The 13093-nt window shown below is 38.4% G+C and overlaps 1 protein-coding gene across 1 annotated transcript in view; it reads right to left on the bottom strand.

The window, feature by feature from the left end:
• The window catches only part of alka (alkaliphile), a 152550-nt gene that overhangs the window by 37634 nt on the left and 101823 nt on the right, over positions 1–13093 (bottom strand). Inside the window, exon 3 of the mRNA XM_065235792.1 lies at positions 12464–12540. Coding sequence (XP_065091864.1) covers positions 12464–12540 — 77 coding nt within the window. The remainder of the gene's footprint in view (positions 1–12463; positions 12541–13093) is intronic.

Genomic DNA, 13093 nt, shown 5'->3' with positions numbered 1-13093 from the left:
AATAAAGCTAAATTAATTAATTAATTAGTTAGGGTAAACGCTCCTATAGTTGCGGTACGTTAGAAGCGTTAGGTTCTTATAGTTGTGTATGGAGACTCCATACACAACTATAGGAACCTACCCGAGTAGCACACTTTCATCAAAATAAGTTACAGCAACTTGTTTATGACTGAAATAAGTCGTATATAAGTTTCTACAATTGATTTGTGACAACCGTGCTACCAGGGTAACGCTTCTAACGTACCGCAACTATAGGAGCGTTTCCCCTATAAACGGCCGCCTGTGTGCTGGCTGTTTTGTTTCGCTCTGGACGATGGTTTTTCAAAAAATGTACTGTTGCCACCTCTGGATGTAGCACTCACTTAACGAGAGGCCACCGACTTAGCCGTTCGTTCTAAAAGTTGACTCCTCTTCGAGAGATCATCCGCTCCCGTACCCAGCAGCCCGCAGTGAGTATAATTTTGCACAATGTGATTTCGATGTTGTTAACACGAGGATTGCCGCCTTGGATTGGGTACAAATACTTGACCAACCCACCATTGATGCCGCCGTCTCCGTATTCTACGACAACATCTATAAAGTAATCCAAGATACTGTTCCGGTGAAGACACGAAAATCTTGTTTGCAATTCCAACAACCTCGGTGGAATCCGCAATTGCGTAATCTGCGTAACCGTCTGCGTAAAGCTCGAAAACGTTACTTTCGTTCCAGGACCGCAGCAAACAAGTATACGGTGCAGCAAGTAGAAGCAGAGTATAATAGTTTGTAGGAAGCTCGCTTTCGTGAGTACGTCGACAACCTCCAGAGGGGTTTCAAGGAAAATCCATCGTCGTTCTGGTCTTTTATCAACTCTCGGAAAAGATCAGCTGGTATTCCCGTGGACGTCACCTACGGTAGTAGAAGCTTCATCACCGACACCGCTTCTGCTGACCTTTTCGCTGACTTTTTCCGAAGTGTTTTCGAACCCGATCAAACTCCTCCACCGCAGCAATACATTGATCAGCTACCAAGATACGACATTCACCTGCAGCAGCTCATCTTCAGTCAAGACGCTATTCTCAAAGCCCTTTGCTCAGTCGATCCATCGAAAGGTCCAGGCCCGGACCGTATTCCACCATCTTTCGTCAAGAACTGTGCAGCATCGTTGGCCACTCCCGTTATGTCTATTTTCAATCGATCGCTTAAGGATGGCGTTTTTCCGGATGCCTGGAAGCTCGCCTCAATTACACCAATCTTCAAGTCCGGTAACATGCACACAGTGGAAAATTACCGACCTATCTCGATCCTGAACTGCTTGGCCAAAGTTCTCGAAAGTCTTCTGCCTGAGAAGTTGTATCCAGCTGTTCAACCCATAATCTCTGAGTTTCAGCATGGATTCATGAAAAAGCGCTCGACAGTCTCTAACTTGATGACTTACACGAACACTCTTATAGGTAACATCGAGAAGCGTCAGCAAGTGGACTCCGTTTACATCGACTTCTCTAAGGCTTTTGACAAAGTCCCTTACGACCTAGCCATTATGAAGCTAAACCGCCTTGGTCTTCCACTGTGGATCGTTTGTTGGTTGAAATCATACTTATCATCCAGGAAGGCTTTCGTTAAGGTACGTGATTCCAGATCCGAGGTATTCCATATACCATCGGGGGTTTCACAAGGGAGTTACCTAGGACCTCTCATTTTCGTTCTGTTTATTAACGACGTGTGTGATATGCTAAGTTCCTGCAAGTTGCTATATGCGGATGATCTTAAGCTGTACCGTGTGATCAAATCGATCGTGGATTGTTGCGCACTACAAGCTGATATAGAGCAATTGGTGTCAGATGAATGGAATGCAAGCCAATGCTGCCAAATGCAAAGTGATTACCCTTACCCGCGCTCACTCTCCGATCATTTTTGATTACTCTATGAATCAATCGCCGCTGGAAAGGGTTAATGCCATTAAGGATCTTGGACAGCAATCTACGGTTTAACGAGCACATATCCATGACAGTTGCAAAGGCCATCTCTATGCTAGGATTTTTGCGCCGCAATACTGCACAATTCGACGACGTGTACGCCCTGAAAGCGCTGTACTGCTCTATGGTACTCAGTGTTCTTGAATATGGAGTACAAATTTGGGCTCAATATCATGCTGTGCATGTACTGCGCATCGAGAGAATCCAGAAACAGTTTATAAAGTTTGCATTACGACGTCTGCCATGGACAAATGCAGATAGCTTACCTCCGTACGAGCATAGATGTGCGCTTATTGGACTGCAAACACTAACAAATCGCCGAGTCTTTCTCCAGAGGATGTTCATATTTGACATGATTAGTAATCATTTGGCTGCAGTTGTTTGCTCGGGAACATCAATTTCCACACTCCAGCTCGCCGTCTCCGCAACTATTACTTTCTGAGGACTCCCGGACATCGTATAGCTTACGGTTATAACAATCCTCTCGATAGATGTTGCAGACTGTTTAATGATGTGTGTGATGTTTTTGATTTTAATATAAGTAGACCAGTTTTTAAGAATACTTTAAACAGTCTGTATGGCTAAAATGTCAAAGATGGTGGTTAAATAAATAAAAAAAAAATAAAATAAAAATAAATTAGCGACACTCTCATAAGTGATACGGAGTTGGAAGGTTGGGTATTCGGTTAGGATTCCCCTCAAGTTGGCGATGCAACCTAAAGTATATGGGTCATTCCGCGCCAAGTGTCCGAGGCACGTGAAATTTACCTCTTTCGATTTGGACCAAATTTGGAGGTGATGTTAATTTTGATCGATTTTTTTTTAATCCAAATTTTTGTGCCCATCGAAGCACCCCTCGGTACAAGGGAGCATTTCTATTTTTCATGATTTTCATTAAAGCACTACTTTCTTTCATAAATATCTTTGGAACAAATAAACCTACAATTAACATTTAAGAGTGTTTTCATGAGAAAATGAGACAAGAAATTTGAATATGAATTTATATTTTTTGTAAAGTGTTGCCAAGTATTTTATAAATGCGTTTATAAAAGTAAGTATTTACTTAAGTATTACCTAGCTTCTCTCTCTACTAACCAAGAGTTTGAAAGATATGACAGGCATATTTCATAACTATAGATACTATAGATTTCATAGATAAGCGGAAGCGAAGTAGAATGTAGCCAAACGAACTGTCAGTTATTGTAGCCAAACAAGCATGACGTTATCATGGCATTTTTTTTTCGGGGAGGTATTGCAATATTTGAGCAAAGTTAGGAAAAAAACAAAACTGCACAACAAAAAGCTCTATGATGGCATATTCATTTGGCATGGTTGTCAAAGCAACTTTTTAGGCCTCCGCTTATCTATGGAATCTATGGTATCTAAGTTTTGATCATACGCATGGACGTCCATATACAGTTAATCTTGTATCAGTGTTCCATACTTTTTTTTTCCTTTGGTTTGTTTTTTCCGTCGATCTTGTTTTCCGTGCTGAGCACCAATGCTACCGACGTGCCAGGAAGGCAGCTCCCACACCTGGACCCTACCTATCGACTCATCAACTCATGAACCGGGGACCAACGGCTTTACTTCCCATCCGAAGGAAGGCGTGATCAGAGATGTTATGCCTCAGAACATCCCGGCGGCGCCGACTGGGATTGAGCCCAGGCCTGCTGGGGTGAGAGGTAATCACGCTTACCACTACACAACCAACGCCGTTAGTGTTCCATACTGATAGACATAATTTAAACTCAAAGGGTAATTTTCAAAAATGAAAAAAATGTTGAATGCAACTCGTTGCAAATCTCGATTTTTTTCAGCTTTCGTCGTAATACGTGCTGATAAAATATTCATTTTGCAACTTGTTGCATAAATAATTATTTGCAAGAAAACATGAGATTCCGGAAAAAAAAACACAGGGTTTTTTAGTTTAATTTTCCAACTAAAAACTTCAATGGGATTTTTGAGAATATATTTGAATAAATTTTTTTGTTTGATACGAAAATCGTGTTTCTCAGTCTTTTGTACATAAGATAAATTAACAACAAAAATTCAAAGTATTATTTCTGTGATAAAGAATATTGGAAGAATAAAATAAAAATTTCAGGAAAGTGATTTTTGAGGCATTTCCCAAAGCAGGTGGAATTCCTGCGATTTGCGCTCTATCTTTACGTTCGTGTTTGGGATTTTTCGTTACATGTCTGAATTTTGATTTTTTAATGTGACCCTCAATATAAAAATTAAAGACGTATTCCTACGTCAGAAAAGTGGAAAATATCTCCCAACGCTTCCAAAACTCATGTGGTTGAGCCTGAGTTTTGAAACCTAGTAGTAGCCACATAGTCACTTTGAACGGAGTTCCAATTTCCTGGTCAAACCAAGTAAAATATCTTGGACTAGTATACCCGCCTTAATTGTTATGATATCCCAAGTAACAATTTCCAGTTGAAGAAACGCTTTCGTTTTGATTTTGTTCAGCTGCATGTTGAATAATAATTGCACAATGTGTTCACCACAACTTTTATAAAACCCTTGTTTACACTGGTTTGGAGAACCTATACAACTGCAACACAAAGGTGTTGTCTAACGTATTCAGTAAAACGTTTATCCAAAATCAATTTCTTGTTGAAGAAACGCTTCCATTGTGATTTTATTCAACTGCATGCTGAATAATAACTGTACAATTTGTTTATTATAACTTCTGTAAAACTCTTGTTTACACTGGTTTGGAGAACCTGTTCAACTACAGCATTATATGTATACGCGGTATAGGAGTAGAAGCAACTTTTATACAACGTTTATAGATACATATTTAAACTCAAGCTTTATTATTTTGGTGAAAGCTCTTATACAACGTTTGTAGACACTTCTTGACAGCTGCTTTGAAATTTAGTAGAGAGTAAACCTGAGAGGCGTTTGTTGCACTCTTTTATGACTCCTAAATAATCATTGTACAGCAAGCGGTGAAAAGCGTTTATAGCACTTTTCAATGACTCCTTAACAACCGGATAGAAACAACTTTTATACAACGTTTATAGATACATATTTAAACTCAAGCTTTATTGTTTTGGTGAAAGCTCTTATACAACGTTTGTAGACACTTCTTGACAGCTGCTTTGAAATTTAGTAGATAGTAAACCTGAGAGGCGTTTGTTGCACTCTTTTATGACTCCTAAATAATCATTGTACAGCAAGCGGTGAAAAGCGTTTATAGCACTTTTCAATGACTCCTTAACAACCGGATAGAAGCAACTTTTATACAACGTTTATAGATACATATTTAAACTCAAGCTTTATTGTTTTGGTGAAAGCTCTAATACAACGTTTGTAGACACCTACTAACAGCTGCTTCGAAATGTATTAGAGATTGAACCTGAGCGGCGTTTGTTACACTCTTTTATGACTCCTAAATAATCACTATACAGCAAGCGGTGAAAAGCGTTTATAGCACTTTTCAATGACTCCTTAACAACCGGATAGAAGCAACTTTTATACAACGTTTATAGATACATATTTAAACTCAAGCTTTATTATTTTGGTGAAAGCTCTTATACAACGTTTGTAGACACTTCTTGACAGCTGCTTTGAAATTTAGTAGAGAGTAAACCTGAGAGGCGTTTGTTGCACTCTTTTATGACTCCTAAATAATCATTGTACAGCAAGCGGTGAAAAGCGTTTATAGCACTTTTCAATGACTCCTTAACAACCGGATAGAAGCAACTTTTATACAACGTTTATAGATACATATTTAAACTCAAGCTTTATTGTTTTGGTGAAAGCTCTTATACAACGTTTGTAGACACTTCTTGACAGCTGCTTTAAAATTTAGTAGAGAGTAAACCTGAGAGGCGTTTGTTGCACTCTTTTATGACTCCTAAATAATCATTGTACAGCAAGCGGTGAAAAGCGTTTATAGCACTTTTCAATGACTCCTTAACAACCGGATAGAAGCAACTTTTATACAACGTTTATAGATACATATTTAAACTCAAGCTTTATTGTTTTGGTGAAAGCTCTAATACAACGTTTGTAGACACCTCCTAACAGCTGCTTCGAAATGTATGAGAGATTGAACCTGAGAGGCGTTTATTACACTCTTTTATGACTCCTAAATAATCACTATACAGCAAGCGGTGAAAAGCGTTTATAGCACTTTTTAATGACTCCTTAATAACCGTTGTGTAAGTACTCACAATATTCACAGATTAAAATTAGTTTAACAATTGTCGTGGTGCGCCAAAATAATTGCTTGTACAGTTTTTATTAATTTAATTTATTTGTGCACATTGAAAAAATATGTAATTATGCCATAATTCACATTCTGTGATCATGGAGGAAGTAGTAACAAGCATCTGTTTAATCTTTGATTGATATTCTTTCAATTAATCTCTCTAATCATTAATTGAGAGAATTTATCTAGAAACGTTATCGTTGATTATATGATATATGTCTTAAATTAATGTTTGCATTTATTAATAACACCTATAATTTACCTCTACTCCACCGAAGGTTTCTCGAAGCAAGATTCGAACTCATGATCCCGGATTGCCAGCCGCTTCTGTTTCCATGTGCTCTATTCTTGAATACATATTTTGATCATATGAGAGAAGTATATCAAGCTCATCTTGAGTGACTTCTCTTGCAGTCGAATAATCATTGCCTTATGGTTATATAAACATGCCTATCACTTGTGCTATTTTTAGCAACAAAATTGTGGTTGGTCGAACGTAAACAATCATTTAAGAGTGCTCCAAGCAGCTTTTGAAGCTTTTAACCAAATGGCAATACAACTACATTCTTGTTCAACTCTGGAAGCTATTATTCAACGTTTGATCAACTCAGGTGTTTTATAAGAGCTCCCAATTGTTTGTTTTGATGCGTTTATTCCACGTTCTGTATAGCTCTTGTGAATCAGTTTAACTAAGGTGCTATAAAAGTTATCGTAGGTCTTATAAAGCATATAGTTAAACCGAACGTAAACAATCATTTAAGAGTGCTCCAAGCAGCTTTTGAAGCTTCTAACAAAAAATGCAATACAACTACATTCTTGTTCAACTCTGGAAGCTATTATTCAACGTTTGATCAACTCAGGTGTTCTAAAAGAGCTCCCAATGGTTTGTTTTGATGCGTTTATTCCACATCCTATATGGCTCCTGTCAAACAGTTTAACCGAACGTAAACAATCATTTAAGAGTGCTTCAAGCAGTTTTTGAAGGTTTTAACCAAACGGCAATACAACTACATTCTTGTACAACTCTGGAAGCTATTATTCAACGTTTGATCAACTCAGGTGTTTTATAAGAGCTCTCAATTGTTTGTTGGGATATATATCTAAGTGTGTTAACACTGTTTCTGCTCCCGTATTTTAAACAGATTTTCTATACCTACATGTCAGTTTAACAATTGTCATCTTAAAATAAACATCTAAAACTACATCTTATCTAAATATAAAGAAAGTTAATCGTTGCAATTGAGGATTGCATCGATTATTGCCTGAAATTATAACTATTTTGTTGGACATTTGTTCTAAAGTCTCAATATTAGAAATTATACATCCTTACAATTATGCGGGATTCATCATCGCAGGATGTACATAATATATGTGGACATTGGTCATTAAAAATCGACCCCATTTCAGTGACTTCAAGTGGCATAGTAGGACATCGATCTGTCAAACTGATTATACCAGCTGTAAACGTGATTATAAAATTGATATATGTCGTTCATAAGTCGAGCCTTTTTTTTTCCTCTGTTCGGGACCTAACACTACTGCGACCAGTAAATTGATCTATTGTAGTATATCCCGTATCCTTAGTTTAGTGCATGTCGTAGTACTCCATCACTATTGAGAAATAATGAAGTATTATTCGATTTTTTTTACAGTTGCCACTCTTGCATTTATCGCAAGGATCCGACTCTAATTGAAAGGTCCCGCTATTTATATCCTTCGGAGTGTTGAAACACCCTGCAAAGGCGTGCCCCTTTGTCAGTCAAACTTGGATTCCTTAGCAACAAAATTAAGGTATGACACCGATAATGACCATGCATCAGAACCCTAGTCTTAACCGCTTCAAAGTAGAGAACAACGAATAGAAGATTAGGAATCACATAGATGAAGACAACTAACTCATTTTTTCCTTGTTTCAAGATCATCCTCAGTTGGCAAAGCCGAGTCTTGTCACTATCAACAAGGCATAAAAAGTAACAAGGACTAAGATGTGTTCCTTGGATTACTGAAAAATCCTGTTCCCCTAGTCTGCAGTAGCAAGGACTAGGAATTGGTGGTAGATCTTACATCCCGTAACGTACCACGAAAAGGTGATCTACCCACGTTACGGGGAAAAGTGGAGTCTTACGAAATTTTTAAGTTTATTTGCCTCAGTGGAGGATGCGATATACCGAGCTGTGGTCCAATGCAAGAAAATGCAAAAAGAAAAACGTGGAGTGTATTAGTGAGTGAAATTCTCGCGTCACTTTTCACAAGGTCATAAGTAACAAATGTAAACAAATCGAGTTAAGCGATGCAAACTATTGCTCTTCTATCATTGTATGTGATACAAAAACATCCATCCAAATTTACTTTCATTTATTTAAGATAATCATAGGTCAAAAATTGGGTACATGATTGTTACTACGGTCATTCGGACTGCCCAACATGATTGGTGCCCATTTTCTAAAACCGGGGCCAATCTAAATAAAGTTAGGTACTCTACTTTGAAATCTGTGAAAGGGAATCTTCTATCATGTAGACAAAACGTCCAATGTAACACTCATTGATCTTAATTGTCATTCAGAAAAATTGTCCAATATAACATGTCCGATGTACAACTTGACTAGTCAAAACGTCCTATGTGGTTTTTTCTTTTCTATATTGTAGCATGAAATTAAAAGTAAAATTGTTATTTTACCGTTTCTTCTGAATTTTGAACGTTATTATTCACTGACTACCTTTGAAATAGTATGGTGGTGGTGTATTTATTGACTTTATTTTTCTTTGCCTTCGATGTCATATCGATCAGAAATGACGTTTTCGTGCTAGAATGTATTGAAAAATGTAGAAGACGCTATTTTGGAAAAAAGTTACAAGGTTTAAAGATTTTTTTTAACAAACAATTATGCTAAGTTCCATGCATACAAACATAGAAAAAACCGCAAGGTTCTAGGACAATTTTTATAATGTGGCCACTTTAACGGCCAATCCAGATTATCCGGAGAACCAGAATATAGCCACTATACTCCAAAAATAGTTTACATATTAAATACGCTTTGATCTCTTGATTTTGAACAACATAGATAAAATCACTTGGTTCTAGGACATTTTTTTTATAATGTGGCCACTTCGGTCGTTCCGGATCCTACTTTAGGCCAGTAGAGTCTCCCAGAGGGCGTATATGGTGTCTTTACACCATATATACTTGATACTATCAATTTCCAGTAATATACGTATACTTAGTGTAAATTATGTCGATAGATCGCGGCATTTCCTGCTTTACCAGGAACTCGGGTTGATCCCGGCCCTCTATCTCGGTACGCAAAAGTCTCCGGCCAATAAGACCACCATCAATCAGCAGAATTTTTCCTTTGAGAATATGTATAATATGTTGAGTGATACCGTTTGGCAGCCGAGATATTCAATTTAGTCGCGGTTTTGTAAATTTTTGCCCAGCGTGCATCGCTTCGACATAATTTCCTCGATCTAGTGACAACTCACCTTTGACTCGATCTCTTCTTATTCGCAGACCCAAGCAATGCTTTGCTTCACCGAGATTTTTCATCTCAAATCGACTGCAGATGAACTTCTTCAAGGACTTCTTCAGCTTGTTGTCGTTGGTGAATATAAGAAAATCGTCAACGTCAAAAACTTCATCTTGTTGCCTTCGATCTTGTAATAAAAGCAAGCATCCACTTTTGACCGTTCTAGTCCAAATTATCGAAGGGCATCATCCAACTGCTGGTTCCATACACGACTGAACTGTTTTAAGCCATGCTTCTGAGTCGAAGTACCATTCTTCCTGCTGCACATCACCGATTGCAAACACTGCACACATTGCACGACTTTTGTTACGCTTCGACGATCCAGATTTTTCTGGAAAGTTTGCAGCGTAATGACCTGGCTTGTTGCAATTGAAACAGCAATTGTCCTTTGCCTTGCTCGAACCGCCGCCCTTGCAACGCCTCTGTTGTTGCTCACCATTGTAGAACGCTCTTTCATCATAGCTGCTCCTCTGTCCCTGTTTTGGCTTCACGTCCTGCAGGATCTTCGACTAGACTGCATCTGCTGACAAAGCTTGACCAGACGCTTCCATGTCTATTACCATGGGAGCATAATATTCCGGTAGTTCCATCAACAGTTACGATGCCAACCAATCGTCACTAACAACAAAGTTCATCTCCGCCAGTTTGTGGCTCGTTGAAACCATGGCATCCACGTACGCTTCGGTTGTTTGGAAATTTTCCAATCGAATCGAAGTAAGTTGCTGCAGCAAACTGATTTGCCTGTAGATTCATCTTGAAAAGCTTTCTTCAGCTTGTCACAAGCTTTTTTGGCATCCTTGGCGGTCAGCACCAAGCTGTAGTTGGTCTTCTCCAAACTGAGACAGACGGTGGACAACGCCCTCAGCTTCGTGTCGTCATCCACGACCTCGTCTTCACGCGGCTCCACCGCGCTCCAGGTACCTTCTTGGATCAGGGTCATTTTCATCGCGAACGCCTACGACACATAATTCTCTCTTCCTTTAAGCTTCTCTACCGCCAAAGCGACGCTGCTCCCAGTGGTGATCCAAAGCCGCTGCGCTTGATCCCAGTCCTGTTCCACTTCCCGCTTCACCGTCTCCGGTATTTGCCATGATGGAAAGAATTTCACGATTGCTTCAGAAAACTTTTAAAGAAAAACTACTTGAAAATCTTCTGGTAATGCCCGTCGTTCTGGGCCCATAACCTATCGGAATTGAAGAGACGTCTTGATAGGTTGAGTTACGTTAGTGGAATGAATAAATTTATTTAACCTTTCTTTTTTTTACTTTAAATGATCTATATTTCTTGAATTTGTGTGGTTTACATGTATAACTTATTAAGTGACACAGATGCGTCTTTTCAACTTTAGTTCTTTTGAATTTCAATTATTATTAATTACAGTTCCTAGTCCTATAAGGCCTGTTTTAGAGAATGACCACCTTGGTGGGATTGGTTTGTTTTAAGTTGAAAAAGGAAACTACTTATAACTACTATTTATAGCTACAACTAACCTACAGTACTACATACACCTAATCTACTATATATATACAAATTGCTTATCAAAGCATGTTCTGATAGAGTACATTTTTGTGCACTAGCTGGTGATTGGTGGAGTGCCCCTTTCTGAACCCAAACTGTTCAGGAAGGAGTATGTTATTTTCCTCGACAAACTTGAGCAAACGATTGAGAATGAGTTTCTCGAACAATTTGCTCAGCGCTGAAAGGAGGCTGATTGGTCTGTAGCTTGAAGGCAATGTCGGATCCTTACCGGGCTTGTGGATTGGTATGATTTTTGCTACTTTCCAGATGCTTGAAAAGTAGTGCAGTTCTAAGCATCTGTTGAAGATAGCGGTTAGAAGAGACTGCACTTTAATGCTGAGTCTCTTCAAGATCAAGTTGAATTATTTAACCTTTCATTATCATGACATACTAAATACATCGCGGATTACTTTGATCCCATGCTATGCTATTCTGTTTTTAACTAAATAAGTTCAAATTTTGCATCAGTCTAGTGGTGTAAGTTTGTGTAGTGGATTACAACCACCTGTTCCCCATTGCTATTTAAGGTTCTCTAAAATGGGGTGAAGTTGCACTGCACTGTGGCGATATTTCCCATCATTACCCTTTGGCCAGCAAACACAGTTTATCAAAATAACATAATTTGGCACAAGTAAATTCAACTTCAAAACATTGCATAAAAACCTGCATAAGGATCTTGTTGTAAAAAATAAACCCAGCATGCAAAACTAAATTCTTACATTAGAAAATCATTTGCTATTACAGATTTCAGAAGTATTTGTTTGTATGCTAAACGTGTCGTTGGGAGAATATTCAGGTTTATCGGTATAAAGTGCTCAAGTTCTCCCCGTTTTACGATACCCAACAACTGTGCCAAATTTGAACGAAAATGTGCGCGATTTGGTTTTTGCGGGAGAATTTGAAAGATTGTATAGGAAAATGTACGTACGGGAAACGAAAAGAAAATATTAATTTGATAGTCAAAAACTCACTGAGACAGAGATTAGGAGAACATTGCAAAACAAATTTTGACGAAGACCGTAAATCGATGAAACTGCTGTGCAAAAAGTTATTAAGGTGAAAGAAGGAGGAAGCCCTGGTGCTAAACACGTCACAGTGGATGGTACGAACACTACTTTGCGTATTCAACTTTTCCAAATACTTTCAAAAATTCATCAAGTGATGGCCGATATCATAGCAATCTTATTGCCTACCGAAGTTATTGTTTTCTCGAGTTTAATAGAGTATTACACTACCTTTGACATAGTCGTCAGGCAAAACCACCCTCGGTTTTAATGTGTAGTTTTTTGCAGTCATCACTTCTTTCAGGAAGCTGAAATGGGATAAAAAGAGAATGTTTTATGATTACTAGAAGCATGGTCTTCAGTCTTAAGTTCAAAAGATTGCAGTAGAGCAATGGTGTATGTTGTATCATGCGTGCTGATAGAGATTTTCTGAAAAGCTTAAGAATTAAATCGAACATTCAAAAATAAACGACTTCGTATTTTCAATTTAAACTCAACCGCTTCAAACCGGCAGAAGATTCGGAATCAACGTCTAAGGTTTATTGTTTTTGCTCACTTTCTCGCATATGGTTCTAATTTCGATTGCATGACCGGTAGTCATATCCACTTCATCCCCCCGACATGCGTCCAGTATTCATCTTCGCGTTGCTGAACTGGAAGGTCTAATTTCGATTCATACACTTTGAAGAGCACGCGCGCCATTTGTCTGCTTGTCTAAATAAAAACATATAAAACATATTTATTTACATCAATAGAGGCATTTTTCCCTAGCCGGTCCGGCACGCTCTTCCGCTGTATGTCTCTAGATCTCTTGATGCTACGTGTAGCTGAAACAGTGTCCATAAAATAATTCGTTTCGGC

Source organism: Ochlerotatus camptorhynchus, unplaced genomic scaffold (assembly GCF_037179485.1).
Source record: "Ochlerotatus camptorhynchus isolate MF236.1 unplaced genomic scaffold, CSIRO-AGI_Acam_v1.1 ptg000503l, whole genome shotgun sequence".
NCBI classification, from domain to species: domain Eukaryota; kingdom Metazoa; phylum Arthropoda; class Insecta; order Diptera; family Culicidae; genus Ochlerotatus; species Ochlerotatus camptorhynchus.
This window is presented reverse-complemented; position numbering and strand designations above follow the sequence as displayed.